This window comes from Pristiophorus japonicus, chromosome 13 (genome assembly GCF_044704955.1).
Source record: "Pristiophorus japonicus isolate sPriJap1 chromosome 13, sPriJap1.hap1, whole genome shotgun sequence".
Classification (NCBI taxonomy): Eukaryota; Metazoa; Chordata; class Chondrichthyes; family Pristiophoridae; genus Pristiophorus; species Pristiophorus japonicus.
Genome location: NC_091989.1, coordinates 172,740,229 through 172,764,363, shown reverse-complemented (window position 1 = coordinate 172,764,363; position 24,135 = coordinate 172,740,229). Strand labels below are relative to the sequence as shown.

Here is a 24,135-nt window from a genome sequence, read left to right as displayed (position 1 = left end):
ACCTGAGTATATCTAAGATTTTGGTTTTTTAAATTTGATTTCCAGTATCGAGTATTTTGCTTTTGTCTTCTGTTTATTACTCTGACAGTCAGTCAGTCATGCCATTTGAAGTAACTGCTGCATTTTTGCCCTTGGATAATGTTTTGTGGCTCAATATTCAGTCCCTGCTCCTCAATTACAAAAAAAAAGAGAGAACTGCAACCTTTCAATTATCTAACTTGCAAGTTTTCAAATCTTTGTGAAGCATGTTTCATAAATAATGTCACTCATTTCAAACATTTGAGGTTTTATTACAACAGTCTTAAGTGATAGCATTGGTATTAGTGTATTACAAATATGTCTATACATCTTCCTATAATCTCAAGTGGCAGGGATGTACAATAAAACATCTTCAAACTGTCACATCAGAACTTCCTGCCATTTGAAAAGACGCACATTAGAATGGTGGTTGGTAGCTGGAGCTTTAGAAAAACCCATTGATCACAAATTATTTTTTAAAAAGCTAACCTGTTCAGGCAGCAAAGTGCCATCCCAGCCACAGAAATCTCAACATATGCAGATATTGAGACACCTTAAGCCAATTGACCAGGAGGTTGCATTCAAGTAGAAATGCAAGAGAAAGGATAGCTCCCTCGCTGAGTGATCAAATGCAAATGACAGCTAAGACTGAGGTTCAAATTGATTTCCCAGTGTAAGTGGAGTGTTTGTATGGTCATTACTTTGATCAGATTTGGAGTTAAGGTGGGGTGTGGGGAAACCTCAGAATTGTGCATGTTTACAGCACGGAAGTCCATGTGACCCATCATGTCGGAGCTGATGGTGCTAGAGCAAATGGAAACCATGCCCACTGCCCAGCTCTCACCACAGCACTGTAGCTTCCCCTGCTTCAAATATTTATCAAATGTTCTCTTAAAATTTGCAATGGCCTCAGCCACTCTGTGGCAAAGTACTGCATGCTCCAACAACCCTCTGCATAAAGAAATATTTTAAAATACATTTTTAAAAAAGGTGTAAATGTCACAAGGTATAAAGTTTGGATGGTCTGAGATTGGAAAAACAGTTGTGGTTAGAATGGACCCAAATAGACCAACTACTTGTTCAATATTTAAGCTATAATTACAGATTGTATTTTACTGGTATCTAGATACTGGTAGTGCTTTCATACAAATGAACGTTTGCAATTAAAACTAAGACAGCATGGAACAGAAATGAAATCTCAAGAGTTAACATATAAAAACAGTTCTGAATTAACAAAGATGTTGTATAAAAAAGGAAAAATGACTTGCATTGAAATAGTGCCTTTCACAACCTCAGGACATCCCAAGTCGCTTCACAGTTAATTAAATAGTTTTCAAGTGTAGACACTGTCAGAGAGATGCAGCAATTTTCACAAAACAAGGTCCTACAAATAGCAATGAGATAAATAAATGAGAAAATTATATTTTAGTGGTGTTTGTTGAGTGATGGCCAGAAAACACACAGCTTAGCTGTTTCAATCGTGTGAGAAGATAGTTTATATCCACCCGAGGGGTGGGAGAAGATGGGGACTGTTTAAAGTCTAAAAGATGGCATTTCCAACAATGCAGCATTCCCTTGGTAGTGCACTGAATTGTCAGCCAAGATGGTGGTGCTCATCTCTGGAGTGGGGTGTGAACTAATGGATTCAGGAAGAGTGTTCCCACTGAGCTAAAGCAAACACAAAGGTTTCAACTGCACGAGTTGATTGTAGAACCGCTCACATTCCTCATGTCCACTGACTGGTCAGGGGTTGACAAAGCAGAAGCCATATACTTTCATATAGTGAAGTGGGATTAGACTTTGCAGCTCCTGTGGCAACCCCCCCCACCAGCACAAATGTGATCAGGTGGGCGGCTGGTTTCTGTGCTGCAACAATAGAGTGCTTAAGAGGCACTGCTTTGAAAAGGTAGCTCTACTGATTTTCTATTATAAAGAAAATCATCAACTGCTGGAAATGTGAAATGAAAACAAAATGGCAGAAATATACAGGTCAGTCAGCATCTGAAAAGGAAAAGGCAGGTTAAATGCTTTGAGTGGACACTATACTCATTGAAGTTAAGAATGAGAGGTGATCTTATTGAAACAAAAGATTGAGAGGCCTCGACAGGGTAGATGCAGAGAGGGGGAATCTAGAACTAGGGGGCATCGTTTCAGAATAAGGGGTCGCCCATTTGAAATGGAAATGAGGAATTTCTTCTCAGAGGGTCGTGAATCTTTGGAATTCACTACCCCAGGCAGTTGTGGAGGCTGGGTCATTGAAAATATTTAAGGTGGAATCACGGACAGATTTTTGAATGATGAGAGTCAAGGGTTATGGGGAGCAGGCAGGGAAGTGGAGTTGAGGCCAAGATCAGATCGACTGTAATCTTATTGAATGGCAGAGCAGGCTCGAGGGGCCAAATGGCCTACTCCTGTCCCTGTTTCTTATTCCACCCTCAAAATATTCTCTTGATTCCATTGACTTTTTTTCCATGCTTAACTTGAATATACATTCCCAATCTATTCCCACTTTAAATCTTTCCCCTCATCCACTTCACTATTCCCATATGGACTTTGTCCTTCATGCTACTACTTCTCACTGACTTTATTTAATGGATTTCTGCTTTGTCAGCCAGGTCCCTGTGGTCACCAATGTACTGGTTTAAAAACATGCTCGAAGAAAACTGAAGGTTGGAACTCTTTTTTTAAAAAAAGTGTGTCTCAAAGCTTTCATAAGAGTCCGTTTCCCAGGTGGTCAGGGAGGAGAGAAGTTTAAGGCTCATTTTTAGAATTAAAACTATTCCTTTAAGTTTTTGAAAAGGAGTGTTTACATAATATACATTTTATAAAAAAATAGATTCAGTTTTAGAAGGAAAGGCCATCAAGCGGACTTCACTGGAACAGGAATAGGCCATTTAGCCCCTCGAGCCTGTTCTGCTATTCATTCAATGAAATCATAGCTGATTGTGACCAGACTTCAAAAATAAAATTTCCTGACAACTCGCTTTTGAGCAGGTCAAGGAGGAAGAATCTTTCAAAAAAAAAGATACAACTGCCCTTTTCTCTCTCCCCTCCTCCACACCAGAAGTGACCAGTGTATATGGGTCATGTTCTGTAAACATACACTGTACAAATTTCCCACTGCATTGAGACAATTCAGCAGAAAGCAACAGTAGCATTGTTGCAGAACACAGACAGACTAGTGAGTCAATTCTACCCTGAGCACACTTCAGCAAGGAACATGAAAGGGTGCATGTGATGACCCCAACATTTTCCACAACAGCAAAAGTAAACTGGACTTTCCTGCAACTTGCTAAAATTGTCCACTTTAGGGAATGGGTAGTTTCCCATGCTCCAAGATGAAATACAAAAAAAAAGAGATTCCTGCCGACTGGATAGCCAGACTGGTTCTGAATTCCAAGGTAGTAAATGTTTCACACATGCTCATGAAAAGCTTGAAAGCCTCAACTTTCACTATCACAAACACTGCAATTTAAAAAAAAAATCAGTTTACAAATACAGTTGTATATATGTAGCAGGCAGCCACAGTACATCACTGCTTGAATGAGCTGTACTAATGTAATAGGATAACTCTGTACTTGGTATTCCCCATACAGGTGAGTGGGGGAGAAAAAAATTATGCTGGGTTATTCTTGCAAATTTAGTTAAGTGCTTGGGAAAAAAAAGGCTCAAGGGCAGCTCAACTGCAGTTTTGTAGAGGAAAGTATCTACCAAGGTTGGGTGGCAGCAGTTTTAAAATGTTAAATTCATGTGAAATGCCAGTGTTACTCATTTATGATGACTTAAAACTGGAGTTAGGTCTGTTCCCCATTGTGCAGCTCCTAACCTGCCACAAACACAAAAGCTCGGGTTCAAGTCGGGAGACCTCATAAAACATTCTGGCTGGTTGTCTGTACGTTACCTCTGCAGAACAGAAAGCTTTTTGACAAGGTACAAAGACAAAGGGTATCGACACAATGATGAAATAAATATGCATTTGATACAATGCAACAGTGTTTGGATTTGAGGAGGCGTTTCTCTTTCTGCACTATTCAGAAAATGCTGCATGCTGTGAATGAATACCGGAATCAGACAGGATCCAGAGTTATAAAAACATTCTTAACAAGTGATCTTCAGAACTAATGGCGCAGTTATAATCAAATTCTCAGGTTTATACAATGGGTTACACGAGGGAGTTAACCTCACGAGAACGGCAGTAACATTTCAGCCCCAGAATGAAATGTTTCTTTTAAGTTTCTTCCAATACTATTGTACTGTTTTGCAGTTCCGTTTTACTTGGTAACGAGATGGGGAGTGAAAAGGGATAACTAACTTTGAAAACTGCGACTTCAGTGCTCAAAATGGCTAGAACAGAGATTCAAGGTACCAAAAATATGCTGCCAAATCATTTGGCGATTAAAATCAACCTGATCCCAAATAAACTCTTCAAAACAGATTATGTTCAATTGTGTAACCATGGGATTCGTTTAACAAAAATTTATGGACAAGAAATTAAGTCAGTCGCTCATCACACAAAAAGTCACACACAGATACTGCAAACTGCAGTAGGTTGATTGGATAAAACCAAAGCCCAGATGATGCAACACGAGAACAATTCCTCACAAGTTGTATTGAACTTCTTACAGCATTTAATTTTGAAACTAAAAGCTTGTATGAAACATTTAAGTGTAATTTTTCATTCACAGAGCTCTTAATAAAAAAAGTGTCATCTGATAGATTACAAGGACAACAAGGATCAGGATTATTCAGTCATTCATACGGAGGTGCTCAAGGTTATTAAGCCAGGGACCTAAATAATATTTTGAATGCAATTTCAAGAATTTGATTTTCAAACTTGGAATGCTGTTATACCCAAGGCCTCCAGTTTCAAATTAAAAAGATGCAACTCTACTAAATAGTGTGGATAGGAAGAGACTTGCATTTCTATAGTGCCTTTCATGACCGAGGTCCCTAAGCGCTTTATAGCCAACGAAGTACTTTAAGTGTAGTCACTGTTTTAATGTAATTCAATCCCAACATCAATTTTACAGTTAATTTTCCTGCAACATACACCCATTGCACTTATATATAAATGCCATTAGTATCCACTGGTGTCTATTCAATTCTGGAAATTCTGTAGGCTACATTCCAAGTAGGCTTAAACCGCATGGCAAAAAAAAAAATCTATCCAGTTAATTTAATGAGAAAAATAAGTGAGTCTCCCCCACCCCGTTTATAAATTAGTTCAATCTTTCATAAATTGAAGTGAACCGTATTAGCAACTGGAGTAATAAAATTAGCCAAACACACGTGCTACAGTATATTCAGTCAAGAGATGCTTAAACTCTGACAATCAAATATTCTAATAGTATTTCATGTAAAACATATAACATTTGGGGTGTATATTTTAAAATCACACATAATTCACATGTCTCTTTGAAATACCCAAAATTTGATTTATGACCGTGAAACTATTTAACTAAAAAATGGATGTGCGATTTGATCTCAAACCTACTGTTTTGTTGAAAACCCAAAAAAAAAAGAGACCCGTGGCTCAATTATCAGGAGGCTCAAAACATTTCACTCATCTCTTGGCACAGTAAACTGGTGTGCTTAATGTTTCCACTCTCTCATTTTACCACTCATCAGGCTTCACATTCATAAGGGTTGCTCATTGCAGCGAACACAGGCTGCAGGTCCCAGTCTACCAGAGAATGCCCAGAGAATATTCGTTAAAGGTGTCTCAGCAGAGGTGAAGCACAGCTTTGTTGATCTCTGGGTTTGTCCAGTCATTCCTGAGATCGTCCATGTGGTTATCAAAATCTACTAAGGAGTCATAGGATTTACCATCCAGGAGACAGGTCGTGATTCGCTGCACCTCCGACCAATCTTCACAGAAATCACTGCAAAAAGAAAATCACTTATCATACGTACAAACAACAAGCTGAATGTCAAGGGCCCATTCCAAGAGACACCATCAACACTGGGTACCATACAAGTTGAAATTATCTAGTCCAGTCATTATTCTTTCTCCAGGGAAGCATAATTCTGGAATCTCCAAAAAGGTGTTCCTCTTCCCCTTACTGTTTCTTATTCAGGTTCTTTTGGATTAAGTGTGTAAGGACTAATAGAACAAAGATTCCCCCCCCCCCGCCCCCACTCAAATATTGCAGTACAAGGTTACTTTTGGAGAGTGAAATAAAACTGCCCTAAAATAATTCAAATCCTAATTAATAAATTCACAGCCTTTAAAAAAATATAAATGTTGGAAATACACAGCAGTTTTCAACATCTGAAAGACACAGGTCAGCATTTTCAGGATAGACCAGTCATCCGTTCTGATGAAGGGCCTACAACCAAAACGTTACCATATTGTTCTCCTCAGGCGTCGACAGACATGAGCATTTCCAGCACTTTCTACAGAATAATTGATCCGTCTCAGTTTACCCAAAAATGTTACATTTGCTGAAGAAATAAGTGCCAAAATAAACAGCTTCTCTCCTTTGGCTCTCAGTCCCAGAAGTTCTTTATTCCAAATTAGATAAAGCGACAGTACTGAAGGGAAGTTATTTTTTTTTTACTTCAAATATTGAAACCAAATTTACTTGCAGAATTGTGTTCACTGCAGAAACCAGATTCATGGATGCATTTCTGCAAAAGATTTCTTCTGAATGGAAGAAAAAAAAATGTCTTCACACACACTGCACTTGCAATCGCATTTATCCAACCATGATGTACTAAATAACATTTTTTAAGTATGTGACAAATTGAAGAATTATAAAGATTAGGACTTGGCTAGAAACATCTGCAAAATTATGCACAATTAGTGCAACACTCAGTCAGTACGGCACTAGAGTGTCAGTTGAGATTTTGTGCACAAGTCTCTGAAGTGGGGCTTGAACCCACAAGCTTCTGACTCGAGAGAATGCTACCAGTGAGCCATTGCCAACAAGAACAACAACTTGTATTTATATAGTACCTTTAATGTAGTAAAACATCCCAAGGCACTTCGCAGGAGTGTTAAGACAAAAACAAAATAAATTTGATGCCGAGCCACATAAGAAATTACAGATGACCAAAAGCTTGGTCAAAAAGGTAGGTTTTAAGGAGTGACTTAAAGAAGAAAGAGGGGTACAGAGGCAGAGAGGCTTAGGGAGGGAGTTCCAGAGCTTGGGGGTCGAGGCAGCTGAAGGCACAGCCACCAATGGTTGAGCAATTAGAATCAGGGATGTTCAAGAGGGCAGAATTTGAGGAGCGCAGACATTTCAGGGGGTTGTGGGGCTGAATGAGATGAGAGATAGGGAGGGGCAAGGCCTTGTAGGGATTTGTAAAGAAGGATGAGAATTTTGAAAAGAAGCATTGCTTAACCGGGAGCCAATGTAGGTCAGCGAGCGCAGGGGGTGATGGGTGATTGTGACTTGGTGCTCGTGGGGACAAGGGCTGCCGAGTTTCGGATGACCTCAAGTTTACGTAGGGTAGAATGTGGGAGGCCAGCGAGGAGGTAAAAAGGCATGGATGAGGGTTTCAGCAGCAGATGAGCTGAGGCAGGGGCGGAGACGGGCAATGTTATGGACGTGGAAATTTGCGGTTTTAGTAATGCCGCGGATACGTGGCCGGAAGTTCATTTCAGGGTCAAATATGACACAAGGTTGCGAACAGTGTGATTCAGCCTCAGACAGATGCTAGGGAGAGGGATGGCTAGGGAACGCAGTTTGCTGCAGGGACCAAAGACAATGGCTTTGGTCTTCCCAATATTTATTTAGAGAAAATTTGTGCTCATCCAGTACTGGATGTCAGACAAGCAGTTTAGAGACCGAGGATGGGTCAAGTGAAGTGGGCGAGTGTCATCAGCGTACATGTGGAAATTGATGCTGTGTTTCCGGATGATGTCGCCAAGGGGCAGCATATGGAAGAGAAATAGGAGGGACCAAAGACAGATCCTTGGGGGACAGCAGAGGTAACTATGTGGAAGTGGGAAGAGAAGCTGTTGCAGGTGATTTTCTGGCTACGATTTAGATAAGAATGGAACCAGGCGATTGCAGTCCCAACCAGCTGGACGATGGAGTGGTCAACCAGGTCAAAGACCGCAGACAGGTAGAGAAGGACAAGGAGGGGTAGTTTACCTTTATCAGAGTCACAAAGGATGTCATTTGTGACTTTGAGAGCAGTTTCAGTACTGTGGCAGGGGCAGAAATCTGACTGACCGTATTCAAACGGAGTTCCAGGAAAGATGGGCACAGATTTGGGAGACGACAACACGTTCAAGGATTTGAGAGGAAAGGGAGGTTGGAGATGGGGCGGTAACACGCAAGCACAGTGGGATCAAGGGCTTTTATTTTTTTTTTGAGGAGAGGGGTGATGACAGCAGATTTGAAGGCGATGGGAACAGTACCCGAGGAGAACCATTGAAATTGTCAGCTAACATGGGAGCCAGAAAAGGACGTTTAGTGGGAAGAAGGTCAAGGGAACAGGAAGTGGGTCTCATGGACAAGATGAACATGGAGTTGTCAAGTGGGAAGATCAGAGAAACTGGAGAGAGAGAGAGAGGAGAGTTCAGGGCTAGAGCAGGGGGGGGAACCTCAGGAGGATTGGCCTTGTGGGCTAGGGAAAGGAAGGGAACTGACGGAGATAGCTGATCGGATGGTCTCAATCTTTGAAACAAAGACGTCCATGAGCTCCTCGCACTTGTTGTTGGTGGTGAGTGTGGTGGAGATAGGGGAGAGGGGTTTAAGATGACGGTTAGCAGTAGAGAATAGTAGCCAGGGGTTATCTTTACATTCCAGAATGATCCTAGAATAGTGAGCAGTTTTGGCAGACAGGAGTAAGACCCAATAATGCTTTATGTGGTCCAGCTAGATCTGGCGGTGAATGGTTAAACCAGTTTGTCCGCCACATCTGTTTAAGTCTGCATCCCTTGGACTTGAGGGAGCGAAGATGAGGGCTGTATCAGGAGGAACAGCCAGGGTGAGAGAGTAATGGCTTTAATAGGGACTAGGGCATCAAAAGTGGTGGTGAGGGTGTGGTTGAGCAGATCGGTGACTGCAGAAATGTCATGGTGAATGGAGGGGGGGGAGGGGCCAAAGGCTGGACAGTTTGGAGTTGATAAGTGCAATTGTAAGAGAGTCGGGAAAGTGTTTTTTCCAGGGGCGGACACAGGAGGTTGGGTGGGGGAAGGGTGTGGAGAGCAATACGAGGAAATGGTCAGAAGTGGCCTTATCGGTGATTGACACGGTAGGAATAGCGAGGCCACAAGAGATGGCAAGGTCAAGGGGGTGGCCATGAATATGGGTTGGGGAGTTCATATGGAGGGAGAATAGGAGGGTTGTGAACTCGAGAGAGAGAGAGAGAGAGAGAGAGCACATGATGAGTTGAGATGGGGGTTGAAATCACCAAGGATGAGAAGTTGCTTGGTGCAGAGGCTGCGGGAGGAAAACAGTGGAGATATTTCAGAGATAAAATTATGGTGCTTGGTTGGGCGGTAGAGAGGCATGTAATAAGGCGAGATGTTCAAAGGAGGAGAAAGTGCCAAAAGAGTAGGGGGGACAGACCAAGGTATGATTTGGCAATGCGAACCACACCGTCACCACGGCGGTCTGGGCAGGGCAAGTGGTGAAAGGTATAGCCAGGCGGCTTCGTTTAAAGGTAAGGTGTCATCACCCCTTAGACAAGTTTTTGTCTGGGTCATGATGTCGATGCCATCCAGGAACTTAATGTGGATGATTGCAAGGGCCTTGTTCGCAAGCAAACAGACATTCTGGAGGGAGATGTGGAGAGGGTCAGTGATGGTTGATCCACTGCCAGCATCCACAAGGTTAAGGCTTGGATGAGTTGGATGGGGAGGAGATGGGTAAGGTTAGCCCTCCCCACGGGCAAGCTGGGCAGCAAGGTCGGAGAGAGAGGATAGGACAGTTGGGGTTGCTACTTCTGAGACAGCGGAGTGCCACAGTGGGCCCTTCGGGGATGCAGAGAGAGGCACAGAGGGAAGCTGTAGGCTTCACCTACAAACTACACAATACATCTGCTGCGTATAACACTGACGATTGTAGAAAATCAGTTAAAGCGTTAGAGTCTTCTGGTTCAAGTAACCATTGCGGTAAAGCATATATACTCACGAATTTGGGTCTTTGCATCGCCATTTGTTTTCATGGTGTTCATATACTACAATCGATTGTTCTTCACACTCCATAGTAAATTTGTGATTGTCCACCTAAAAAAGACGAATTAAAACTGGAGATGAAATATTACAAAGAGCACTGCACAGAACACTGTAGAATTGCATCGGAAACTGATGGTGTTGTTTCTCCCTCCTCCACTACTAGCGTTCTTCCCCTCTCCTGACTGTGCTCAGACTTGACGAACTATAGTTCCACAGATCCCGGCAGTCAACCAATACCTTGCCCCAGTGGCCGTTCCTGTTCTCACCCGCAGATCTGCCAACTCATCACGGACTGGAAGTGAAATCTAAGAGTTGGCTTTTAAATATAATTCAGCGTCTAAACGCAGAATTCAAATCGACAATTCTCCCAAGGCCCTGAAATTCAACATGCCAAATAGCCTTTTCTTGCTCTATAACTTATGTTCCATGAGACACTGTAATTAACAATACCATACCATGATTAGGGCAGCATCATTGAAGCTTTCTGCAATCCGAGAGGCAACTCTTTCGGCAACCTGGTTTGGGCTGAAAAAAAAAGAAAAACATAACTTAAGAGTCAGCCTGTCAATTACACCAGCCCTCTTAACAATTGTGGTTACCAAGGTGAGCGGCATCAGTGCTAGGGCAAGGAACAGCCACTCATTGGCAGAGTTCTCAAGCCAGTTTATTCAAAAAAAATTCAGTAGTGCATCAGTGGTTTTTCCTGTTTCTCATATATCCATTTCACTAGAGTAAATTGCCAAAGATGTGATTAGGTCGATGATTAAGAGACTGTGCCCATGAGGAACCTATTTCACAATCCAAGCCAAGTCCCGAGCAGAGGATAGACAAAATGCTAGGTCACTGACACCGACCATCTCGCCACATCAATATAAACACGGAACTAAAAACCTTAAATTGGGGATTCAAAATCTTTGCAACTTATCGCTGATATTTTACTATTTTTTCCCCGAGATTTACAGTGACTCTACTGATTATGATGCTTGAATTGAATTCAGTGACTTAACAACATACTGGAGAGCAACGGTAGTGAAGAGGGACGTCACCAAGATCCAGGTCAGTGATTGAAGCGTGGGCAGACACAGCAGGAGCGGCAAGGTTGGGGCAAAGGAGCGGCGAGAGATTGTAGAGGCATGTGATTGGGGCCCAGGAGAGGAGCGAGTTCGGGGCCCAGAGGCAGCACGGGCCAGCCCACACTGCGAGATGTGCGCGCACTGGGTCCGTACAGCAGAGCTGGTCTCCAGTCGTCTTGGTTAATCCTTGCCACTGGACCAAGACCTAGCTCTATTAAGCCCATGTGATGGTTGGCGTGCAACGGCCACCACACATTAACGCACAGGCATCTTCCACCCTTCAAGATTTAGTTCAGGACCTGGAATTTTAAGTCCTTCATTGAAACACCTGTGAACTTTTTTGACGTGGAAGCAAGTCATCCTTGACTCGAGGAACTGCATATGATGGGGTGCTTGTACAAATGGCAGACATGTTAACAAGTCAAACTTATATGGAAACAGACATAGTACTGAACTGTGTGCCCGAAGCCAGGTGAACAGTTCAAATATTTTTAAGTGAATGTAAATAATGAAGTCATAAAAGATTACTTGGAATAATGTTATGAAGTACAATTGGAGCAGTGGTTTCACCGAAAAATCTCATGTCTTTGGAATTATGTTACAACCATAACATCCGGTACAAGTTACAGGGGGCGGTAGGGAGTTGTTTAAGCAGTTCTCACTTCCTATGCAGGTTCATTTCGCAGACACGCGCAGTTATTCTTCACGTCAGATATTTAAGAGAACAATTAACTGTCTTGAGTCCTGGGGAGTTGCGATCATGTGACTACACATGAAAGACTTTCAGGTGAAAGATAATCCTTAAATAATTCCTGTGCTAAATCAGGGATACTCGATAGAAAGTCTAATATTTTGACAGCTGTGTAGTGCAGGGAACCTGTTGAATCATGCATCCTGAAGGGAAAAAAAGGGGCAAGAAAGAAAACGAGCAAGAACATATGATATCAGAGCTTGATTAGATTGTTTTTGCTTTTACACAAGAACACAAGGACTAGGAGACCCTGCTCCGCCCTTCAACAAGATCATGGCTGACCTTCCACCTCAACTTCATCTTCCTGCACTATTCCCATATACCTCAAATTCCAAAAATGTATCAACCGCTGTCTTGAATATACTCAGCAACTGAGCATCCACAGCTCTCTGGGGTAGATAATTCCAAAGAATCAACGCTTTGAGCAAAGAAATTTCTCCTCATCTCAGTCCTAAATGGTCGACCCAAAGTTCTAGATTCCCCAGCCAGGCGAAACATTGTCTCAGCATTAATCCCATCAAGCCCCTTAAGAATGTTATATGTTTCAATTAAATCACATTCTTCTAAATTCTAGGGAATATTAGCCTAGTCTACTCAATCTCACCATTTATTCCTTTGCCAGTATAAGGTGCCTAGCAGGATAGGTAAATAAGCAGCTGATCTCAGGCCTCTGAGCAAGCCACTCGGTGAATTCAGTACACATTCTGGTCCTGCCCCACATCTAGTCCTTTAGGATACTAAAAGCAATGAGCAGCATAATCATCCCTCTGGACCCAAGTTGATATATACTCAGTTTGCCAACTGCAGAACAAGGAACTCCTACCACTCTCAGATCTTGCTCCTGGCTGCAAGATGATGTATTTCTCTGGTGTGGCAGAATCACAACATCCCCTAGAGCAAAGATGTGGTGTAAGCACATGTCAGACATCTGCCAGTCAGAGCAAGCAATGTCAAGACTGTGCACGGAACTGCAGAATCAGCAGCAGATTGGGGACCTTTCATTGCGGGCCAATCTCCCTCCCACCTCAAGTCCCGATTGTCAGGCCAGCTCGAGGGTTGCCTGTTAAGACAATGCCAACTAATTCCCGTTACTGCTATAACCTTTACATTTCACGCCTCTTCCCGCAAGGCCCTGGCACTCCGACATCAGATGATTCCAGCTCCATCACTCATCTGAATGACATTCATTGCAACTACCAGCAAGTATTGCAAAGTGTATTATACTGTTGCACACGTCTGTCCAGAGTGTATTTAAATCTCTTGTATAAATAAAATGTTAAAAAAAAAAATCAGTTCTATGTAACATGCAAAACAATAAATGGTAAAGCAACATAGTGACTTTAGTAGTGTGTTCCTGGACATTTGGGTGCTAAACCCATGGGAAATGGCTTATTTAAAAAAACACTGAGCTCATAATTCCTCTCCCTCAGGAGTACACAATCTTAGTTGCTTACGGAAACAAAACAGGGAGCCAAGTCAAGCGTGCTGTTTTTACACCTCAATGCAATAGTTGAATCGGACTCACAGATTATTAACCATCTTCCTCAGTCAAGGAACAAGGCAGGCTGCAGTGAAATATGGAGAACACAGGAACAGAAGGCCATTTAGCTCCTCGAGCCTGTTCTGCCATTCGATGAGGTCATGGCTCATTTGTGACCCAACTCCATATGCCCACCTTTGCCCCCTATCCCTTAAGATCTTGGAACAGAGAACATTTGAGTTAAAATTCAAGCTGTAAAAAAAAAAAGCAGTATTTCGTAAGTTTGTTAGTAGGATATTGCCCACCCCACAACTCTTTTGGGGGGGGGGGGGGGGGGGGGGCAGGGGAACAAAATAAACGTTAGATCAAGTGCCCCCCAATTTGGGGGACACTCCAAACATTTCCATAGCCCTTTTTTTTGTATTTTTGTAGGTTTTTTTGGGGGGCTCTAAAACCATAATTTACAAGTGCCCCCTATAAAAGGGGAGGGGGGCACTAAAAACCCAGCAATTAAAACAAATTAAACTTTAAAACATATAAATTCAAATTAAAATTTGGTTGCCGGGGGCAACGATGCACTCCAGCCCCTCCGGCGCCCACCTCTCGCAGAAGGCCGCGAGCGTACCGGTAGACACCGCGTGCTCCATCTCCAGGGACACCCTGGCCCGGATGTATGCGCGGAAGAGAGGCAGGCAGTCAGGCTGAACGACCCCCTCGACCGCCCGCTGCCTGGACCGGCTGATGGCACCCTTGGCCGTGCCCAGGAGCAGTCCTACGAGGACAGGGTGCCCAAAGATCTGGAGTGTGGTTGCCCACCCCACAACTCTGAGACAAAATAAAACATTTAAATCAAGTACCCCCCAATCTGGGGGGCCACTCCAAACATTTTCCAATGCCCTTTTTTTGTTTTTTTTGTATTTTTGTAGGTGTTTTTTGGGGCATTAACATCGTGAATTTTCCAAGTGCACCCTATAAAAGGGGAGGGGGACACTAAAACCGGCAATTAAAACAAATTAAACTGTAAAAATAATTAAAATCAAATTAAAATTTGGTTGCCGTGGGTTATAATGCACTCCAGTCCCTCCGGTGCCCACCTCTCGCAGAAGGCCGCGAGCGTACCGGTGGATACCGCGTGCTCCATCTCCAAGGACACCCTGGCGCGGATGTACGCGCGGAAGAGGCGCAGGCAGTCAGGCTGAACGACCCCCTCGACCGCCCGCTGCCTGGACCGGCTGATGGCACCCTTGGCCGTGCACAGGAGCAGTGCTACGAGGAGGCCCTCGGACCTACCCGCTCCCCTCCGCACAGGGTGCCCAAAGATCTGGAGTGTGGTTGCCCACCTCACAACCAACAAAACATTTACACACCTGGTGTCCTTCATACGTTCGTTCGCCTGGTAGTAGCCAGCAATTACGTAGTTATTTTCTTTGCACCAAGAGTCAACCTGAGAAAAAATATAAAACATTTAGGAAACAATTATCTGCACGGCACTAACTGTTACAGAAAAAAAGTGTGGTTCTTATTTGGCCTGCTACATTTGCTAAACCTCTGCAGGTTTCCTCCAGCAAAATGGAAGACTCAATTAAATCTGGAGGTTTAAAAAAAAATAAGGAGCTGGTGAGACATAGGGAACTAAACAAGAAGTTCCTGAGGACAAGACTGTGGTCATCAATGACAGAGTGGGGCTACAAAGAGAAGCCGAGGGTACTAAGGTAGGATGGGGCAAGGCCATGGCCACGGAAGAGAACACAGGAAATCTGAAGTCAACTTGGGTCATGGGAAGTCAGTGGAGCTTGGAGAAGACAATGTAGGGCGTGAGACATTCTGCAGGTGAGGATAAAGGAAGTAACGTTTTGTAGGAGTTGGCACTTGGAGGGTTGAGGCCAGTTAGGAAAGTGTTATTGTTGAAGTTAGAGTTGACAAAGGCAGTTGACGGACAAGGTGGGGCTAGAGGTGGTAATACTGTCTCTTCCGCTGTCGCATCATTAGTTTATATATTAGCGCCTTTCACAACCACCAGACGTCTCAAAATGCTTTACAGCCAATGAAGTACTTTTGGAGTGTAGTCACTGCTGTAATGTGGGAAAGTGGATATGGTGGAACAAGCCGAACTCTGGGTTGAGCAATATGGTGAAGCTTTGCACTTCCCGACTTAGCTGGAGGTGGTAGCAGGGAGGTTGATGGAGTCAAGGTCAGAGACACAGCTTCACTGACATTAAATGGAAGGAAATTTTGCCTCATCCAGCTCTCTATCAGACAGGCAGTTGGCGAGTGTAGTAATAGCCTTTGGGTTGACAAAGGAAACAAAAAGGACAGAACTGGGCGTCATCAGTGCTTCTAGATGATCGACAGATAATGAAATGAAATCAAGATTGGGCCGGTGCACATACAAGGCGATCGTGCAAGCAGAGGAGAAGCCACTGGAGGGGTTGAATTGCCTTGTTGTAACAGAGTAAAACCAGGAGTGTGGTGCAATGGAGATGGACTGCAAAGGAGGGATGCTGGAGGAAGCCAGGGTGATCAGACAAGGTTAAAGGGGAACAAAGGTCAAGCAGCTGTGAAGAGGCAAAGGTGCAGTTACAGCTGCACAGATTCTGAGTTACTTTGGCTAGTGCAGCCTTAGTACTAATATACAGTGCAGAAATCAGATGGGAGGACATTGAGCATAAACTTACTGAAACGCATAAATCTTATTGAAATGTACAAGATTCTGAGGGGGTTTGACAGGGTAGATGCAGAGAGAATTTTTCCCCTCACGGGCAAATTTAGAACTCGGGGGCATAGTTTCATAATATTTTAAAACGGAAAATGAGGAGGAATTTCTTCTGCGGGTCATGAATCTTTGGAATTCTCTACCCCAGAGAGCAGTGGAGGCTGGTCATTCAATACATTTAAGATGGAGATAGAGACAGATTTTTGAAATATTAGGGGAGTCAAGAGTTTTTGGGGACCGGGCAGGGAAGTGGAGTCGAGGCAAAGATCAGATCAGCCATGATCTTATTGAATAGCGGAGCAGGCTCGAGTGGCCAAATGGCCTACTCCTGCTCCTATTTCTTATGTTTCTTATGAACTGGTAGGAGAAGTGGAAGCGTAGTGAGACAATAATGCAGCCCGGGACTTAAAAAAAAAAATTAAGGTCACAGATAAGACAGCAGTTAGAGAATGGAGGGGTTAATGGTGGGTTTCTGGAGGAAGGGTGTGATAACTGTGCCTTGGGAGATGCAAGAACAGTGTTGGGGAATAACATGTTCTGCTGACAACAAGCACTGGTTGAGGAGGCATGGTTGGGGGCTGGCACTGAAAGGGATTAAGGGAGAAGGTGGAAGGTTTCCATTACAACATGAGCATGTTGAATGGGGAGAAACAGAATAGGCGAGGGCATTCTTGGGTATTCTTAAATACCAAACTAAAGAACTTTTGAGTTATGTTCACATCTGTTTTGCAAGCCTGCAACCCCTACTTGCTTTTTTCCCCCCCTCCCTCCCTCCCCCTCACCCCATATGATGCATTTAATGCTTCTTGCTCGTCTTAAATTTGAATGCTTACTTAGTTCTTTATCCTTCTGCACGGAGTTCTCCTTGTATTGACCGTAGCAAGCCTTGGTCACAGAATTTATATAAACAACCACCTCACAGCCATGTGTGAAGACATTTTTCTAGAGATTCACTTTTAGTTGGCTGAATTCTGAATTTATTATTTTCAGATTCCCCTAAGGGATGCAAAAGTCTGTCTACCTCATCAGCTGGCCACATTTTTTTTTTAAAACCTCAATCAGTATACCCTTGAACCTCATTGAGGGAATATAACTATCCAGCTAAATCCTGTAAGCCCAGGTATCACCTTAGGGAATTTACATTCCAGCAAAACACTAATGTTTGGCAAATGCTTTTCAAATAAAGATTTTATATCCAGATGCCTTCCACTGAAATAAACAATCAGGGTTGGGGAAACTCCAGATTTTTTCCCCCCGATTCTGGGTACCCTTAATCTATTATGTCGTCACCTGGTGCACTCAGCTCATTAGTATTAATACTTTATAAGGAGAAGGGGCTGTAAAAAAAAAACTATAAAGCACACTTTTGGCCAATACGTTAGAAGGTGCCACATAAAAGGTTACTGCACAAAAGATAAAAGTTCATGGGGTTAGGGGTAATATATTAGCATGGATAGAGGATTGGCTAACTAACAGAGAACAGAGAGTCGGGATAAATGGTTCATTCTCTGGTTGGCAACCAGTAACTAGTAGGGTGCCACAGGGATCAGTGCTGGGACCCCAATTATTTACAATCTATATTAACGACTTGGAAGAAGGGACCGAGTGTAAGATAGCCAAGTTTGCTGACAATACAAAATGGGAGGAAAAGCAACAGGTGAGGACACAAAAAATCTGCAAAAGGACATAGACAGGCTAAGTGAGTGGACAAAAATTTGGCAGATGGAGTATAATGTTGGAAAGTTTGAAGTCATGTACTTTGGCAGAAAAAAAAAATCAAAGAGCAAGTTATTATTTTAATGGAGAAAGATTGCAAAGTGCCGCAGTACAGCAGGACCTGGGGGTACTTGTGCATGAAACACAAAAGGATAGTATGCAGGTACAGCAAGTGATCAGGAAGGTCAATGGTATCTTGGCCTTTATTGCAAAGGGGATGGAGTACAAAAGCAGGGAAGTCTTGCTGCAGCTATATAAGGTATTGGTGAGGCCACACCTGGAATACTGCGTGCAGTTTTGGTTTCCATATTTACAAATGGATATACTTACTTTGAAAACAGTTCAGAGAAGGTTCACTAGGTTGATTCCGGGAATGAGGGGGGTTGACTTATGAGGAAAGGTTGGAGTAGGTTGGGCCTCTACTCATTGGAATTCAGAAGAATGAGAGGTGATCTTATCGAAACATGTAAGATTATGAGGGGGCTTGACAAGGTGGATGCTGAAGGGATATTTCCACTGATGGAGATTCGAACTAGAGGGCATGATCTTAGAATAAGGAGCCACCCATTTAAAACAGATGAGGAGAAATTTCTTCTGAGGGTTGTAAATCTGTGGAATTCACTGCCTCAGAGAGCTGTGGAAGCTGGGACATTGCATAAATTTAAGATCGAGATAGACAGCTTCTTAAACGATAAGAGGAGCAGGCAGGTAAGTGGAGCTGAGTCCATGATCAGATCTGCCATGATCTTATTGAATGGCGAAGCAGGCTTGAGGGGCTGTATGGCCTACTCCTGTTCCTATTTCTTGTATTCTTATGTAATGTGGCATCACAATCTTAATTCTTTACGTCAAGTTGTTCCGACCATTGTTGTTAGGATAAAGTTTTAATCGTTACAGATCTATTATTGCCAACACTATTTAATTCTGTCTGAGGCTGAACCATTCTGTTAACAACCTTGGTGTCATATTTGACCCTGAAATGAGCTTTTGACCACATATCCGCAGCATAACCAAGACCGCCTAGTATCACCTTGGCCTGTCTCAGCCCTTGCCTCAAGCTCATCTGCTGCTGAAGCCGTCATCCATACCTTGGTTACATCTCGACTTGACTATTCCAACGCACTCCTGGTTGGCCTCCCACATTCTACCCTACATAAACTAGAGGTGATCCAAAACTCAGCTGCCCGTGTCCTAACTTGCACCAAGTCCTGCTCACTTATCACCCCTGTGCTCACTGACCTACATTGGATCCCGGTTAAGCAGCAACACCGATTTTAAAATTCTCATCCTGGTTTTCAAATCCCTCCATGGCCTTGCCCCTCCCTATCTCTAATCTCCTCCACAACCCCCTGACTGCACTTGAAATATACTTTTGGATGTCCTGCATATGCAATAAGATTCTATGGGCTCAAATTTGGCCAGCCCAACAGATTTTTTTCAGCAATATTTTTCCTTTTTTGGCATTAAAAGCTACTCCCTTAAATTGGCCAAAGTTAAGGAATGACGATGTTGAAATATTGTTGACAAGCAGATCGCCAAGATGCAACGTGAAAAAAAATACGCCTAAAATTGGCTGTTGGGCGAATCTGTATTTGGGTGAAAAAACAATGCACGAGGAAAGCCTGTGTTGCAACCCCAGAAACGTCGGTAGGGATGAAGATCTACAAAAAATAGTTGAAGTTTTTTTTTGTTGCAATTTTTTTCCCCAATGATTCATTACTCATGTATTGTGAATGTTTTGATTTTTTAAATTTTTTTAATTTTTGTGCGCGTTTACTTCCCTCTCAGGGCCTGTATTTTTGGCGATGATGGGCCTCGGGCTAAAGTTGGCAAGGACCGCGGTTTCCACCGCGAATCCTCGTGCAACGCCAGCTTTTATCGACAGGTATATTTTTGTGCCAATTTTACCCCCTTAAAAACAGCCACATTTTTATTCTTATTTTTCCCAAAAATTACATTAAAAACCAAGTATCGACAGATGGCCAAATTCTAGCCCAGTAAATGCAAACTTTGTCGTCGTCGCGTTGGGACGCTCAGCAACGATGCTTTAGTACTTTTTACAACATGTATTTAACATTTATAACGCACCTTTAACATACAAAATGTTGTAAAGTATTTTACAAAATAATGAGAATGAACACCTAGGCACAGGACAGAGATTTGGTAAGGTGACCGAAGACTAGATTGAAAATGTGGGTATTCAAGGAGCACTGTGAAGCAGAGAGCAAAGGGGTTTATGGAGAGAGTTCCATAAAGTATGAATGAAGAGTAGGATGAAAACAGCAAAGCTGAGCCTCCAATTGCTTGGCGAAGGGAGGCGAGTGGGATGCAGAGAAGGACAAAGTCGGAGGACTGAAGGATGTGGGAGGACCTACAGCTGGTGAACAGTACGGAGGGTAGGGTGGTGCCAGGCTATGGAGATACCAGGGCTGCTGACCGAGTGCCATGTGGCTGTCGGCCAGCACGGACACGATGGACGGAAATAGCCTCCTGCGCTATAGATTTCTGTTTCTATCTGAAGAGAGCAATAATTTTAAAAAAAGGATGTGTGGAGCAATGGGGTGCCAATCTAGATCAGCGAGTAATGAGGTGATGGGTGAATGGGGCTTTATGTGGGATAGGACGCAAGCAGCAGCAGTCTGGATAACGGGAGTTTGTGGAGGGAAGTGTCCAGGGAGGACAGTGCTGGAGTAATCAATACTAAATGTGACCATAGGTGGTTCTAGATTTTGGTAGTGGGAGCCCTGAGACAAGACTGGAGATGGGCAATAAGGTGTATTTGGAACCAAGTAAACTTGGTGAAGCTCAGCTCTGAGTCAAGGACGACACCGAGCATTAATAGCAAGACAGCAGAGTTTATGGTGGGCAACAAAAAGGCAATGGTCCGGATTTGGGGTCCGCAACGGAGGAATGGCACTCCTATTCATTACAGGTGCCCACAGACTGAGCTTTTGCACTGTGACTTGCAGTAATCAGAAATTCAAAAAAGAGAGCAGCACCCTCTACAGGGGAGCTGGGACCCATGTGACAAGGTCAAGCAACTGTGTATCTCCTTAACAAATCAGATTGATGACACCTCTGAGAAATGCAGAGTGTGAACCAGTCTGAAGTGCAAGTTAAAATATTTAATTCAATGACAAATCATGCACCGAAAGCAAAATAGAGAACACAAAATATGGAATTGAGAGATAAACAAAGTAAAAAAAAAAACTAAACTTAAAATCTGTAGGAATGAGATGCCACACTTTAAAAAGTAAATTTTCAATGGCAGAGAACTTGTTTGGCATTAATTAAGACCTAATCTCAGTTTAAAAATTCACATACTTGAATGGACAAGCCCTAACTTTTTCTGGCACCTCTAGTGGGCAAGTACCACAACTTCACACCCTTCATTTATTTGAATGCCAAGCCTCTTAGCGAGGTAGCTGAAGCTTCTGGAGGAGGGCGGCAACTCTGACAACAAATTCCAGATTTCCACATTTAACTGCGCATATCCTACGCCGGGGTTGCCTTCAAATTTATTCCTTAATTGGCGAGTCTCAATGGCCTCATCGTTATTCTTACGAAAAAAATCAGGGCCAATGGCTTTGGTCTTCTGATATGAAGTTAGGACTCATCCAAGACTTCATGGTTAGACTGCATGGAAGCGGTCATGGAGTCGATAAGAGATTGGAGCTGGGTGCCATCAGCACATGGAAGCAAACTCCATGTCCGCAGATGATGTAGTCAAGAGGCAGTGTGTAAATAAGGAAGTGAAGGGTACAAGGGCAAAGGAAGAGAAGCCATTGCCGGAGAAGCATTAGCTTTGCCCAGATGTACAGGAATTGAACCATCCAAGAGCAGGTCCAAGGAGCTGGGCAACAAAAAAGGGGTAAAATGGTTAACTGTCAAACAATACAAATAAAAAGAGATGGGATAATACACTATGGTTGTCAAAATACTCAATCTAGACACAATCCAAGTCTCCCTACCCAGAATATACAATTGTAAAATAGCAAAATACTGCAGATGCTCGAAGAACGCAAGAAATAGCAGGAGCAGACCATTCGGCCCCTCAAACCCGCTCCGACATTCAATAAATTCATGGCTGATCTTCAACCTCAAATCCACTTTCCTGCCCTATTCCCATATCCCTTGACTCCCTTAATATCCAAAAATCTATCCAAAGATCTCCGTCTTGAATATACTCAATGACTGAGCCTCCACAGTCCTCTGAATTCCAAAGATTCACCACCCTCTGAGTGCAGAAGTTTCTCCTCATCTCAGTCCTAAATGGCCAACCCCTTATTCCGAGACTGTGACCCCTGGTTCTAGATTCCCCAGCCCAGGGAAACGTCCTCCCTGCATCTACACTAAGAATTTTTGTATGTTTCAATGAGATCACCTCTCATTCTTCTAAACGCCAGAGAATATAGGCCTAGTCCACTCAATCCCTCCTCATAGGACAATCCCATCACCCCAGGAATCAGTCTGGCAGAAAGTGTGTCGAGACAAAAGGTCATGAAAGGCACTACATAAATGCAAGTCTTTCTTTCTCATCACTTCCCCACCAACGCGCAAACACCACAGCATGAATTACTTTGGAGACCAGCAATCGACAAATGGTTGGAAATTTTCACACAGTACTACTGAAATTCTAGTGACAACAGCGGCGCGAAGATTTGTAGTCAGTTGTAGGTTTAGGATTAGTCTAGTGACAAACAGTGGTGTGTAGATGACGATTTCAGGTCAGTTGTAGGTTTATGAACAATGTTGGAAATACAGAGCACGTCAGTCCAAGATGGGTCACCATTTTAGGTGTGGATTTTCTCGTTGGCGGCGATGGGAGTATCGTTCAGCTTTTCTCCCCCTTACCCCCCCCCCCCCCCCCAGACATGCAGAAAAACCTTCAGACCTCTAGCTACAGAGGGCGGAGCGTTTGAATGATTTAGCATGCTCGCTCCCTTACCAGAGTCAAGGCCACTTCGAGCATGGGTGCGAGAGCCAGAGTGCCGTGAAAGAGCGGCACACAGTCCACGAAGAGCACGGGCTGGCCGTCCTTCCTCTTGTGCTTCTCGGCCACCAGGATGCCGTTGACGGCGCAGTGCGGGTACTTGGCGGCGTGTAGCAGCATCTTGCAGTAGGCCTGGGTGGTCAGCCTGAAGAGAGTCATGGCGGGGGGAGGTTTGGGGGGGTGGGGGCAATAATAATAATGAAAATTTAAAAAAAGAAAAAATCCCTCCTTCTGGCCCGGCCTCAAAACGAGAGAGAGAGAGAGAGAGAGAGAGCAGCCCTTCCTTCCCCTCACCGCCGCCTGGACCAGGTCTCACATCACGGCCCCCCGACTCTCTCTCTCTCTCTCTCTCTCGCCCCTCCCCGGGTGGTCAGGCCGGGAGATAGACACCGGGAAAGTCTGTTTTTTTTTGATGCCGGGCTCCCGGTTCCGCTCCTCAATGCCCACCGAGGCTCTGCCTCTCCCCCAGGCCCCTCACTCATTCACCGGCACCGCCGGGCACGGACATGCTGTCGCAAACTGCTGCAAAAGGCTCATTCTACCTCGCTCCCTTTTTTGGGGGAGGGCCTTTTTTTTTATGGACCAATAAAAGAGGAGAGCCTATTTTGATGGGCCAATAAGATGGGAAAGCCTATTTTGATGGACCAATAAGGGCGAGGGCCTATTTTGATGGACCAATAAAATGGGAAATCCTATTTTGATGGACCAATAAGAGAGGAGAGCCTATTTTGATGGACCAATAAGGGCGAGAGCCTATTTTGATGGACCATTCAGGGATAAGGTCTATTTTGAAGGACCAATAATAGGACAGACCTATTTTAATGAGCCAATGAGAGCGGGGAACCTATTTTGATGGACCAATAAGCCGACGCCCTGTCTGCCCTCTCAGGTGGATGTAAAAGATCCCATGGCACTTTTTGAAAAAGAGCAGGGGAATTATCCCCGGTGTCTTGGGCCAATATTTATCGCTCAATCAACATCACCAGACAGATTATTTGGTCATTATCACATTGCTGTATGGCTCAGAGACATGGACCATGTACAGTAGACACCTCAAGTCGCTGGAGAAATACCACCAACGAAGTCGCCGCAAGATCCTACAAATCCCCGGGAGGACAGACGCACCAACGTTAGTGTCCTCGACCAGGCCAACATCCCCAGCATTGATGCACTGACCACACTTGATCAGCTCCACTAGGCAGGTCACACTGTCCGCATGCTAGACACGAGACTCCCAAAGCAAGCACTCTACTCGG

General features: G+C 43.8%; 1 protein-coding gene across 1 annotated transcript; it reads right to left on the bottom strand.

Moving 5' to 3' along the window:
• Positions 1 to 269: 269 nt before the first annotated feature.
• On the bottom strand, positions 270 to 23,416 carry emc8 (ER membrane protein complex subunit 8). The gene is made up of 5 exons (XM_070898262.1): positions 22,835 to 23,416; positions 14,825 to 14,901; positions 10,609 to 10,678; positions 10,110 to 10,204; positions 270 to 5,900 (listed from the first exon to the last, which is right to left on the bottom strand). Exons 1-5 carry the CDS (start codon positions 23,036 to 23,038, stop codon positions 5,741 to 5,743), a joined length of 606 nt encoding a protein of 201 aa, XP_070754363.1. The 5' UTR covers positions 23,039 to 23,416; the 3' UTR covers positions 270 to 5,740.
• Between the last annotated feature and the right edge of the window lie 719 nt (positions 23,417 to 24,135).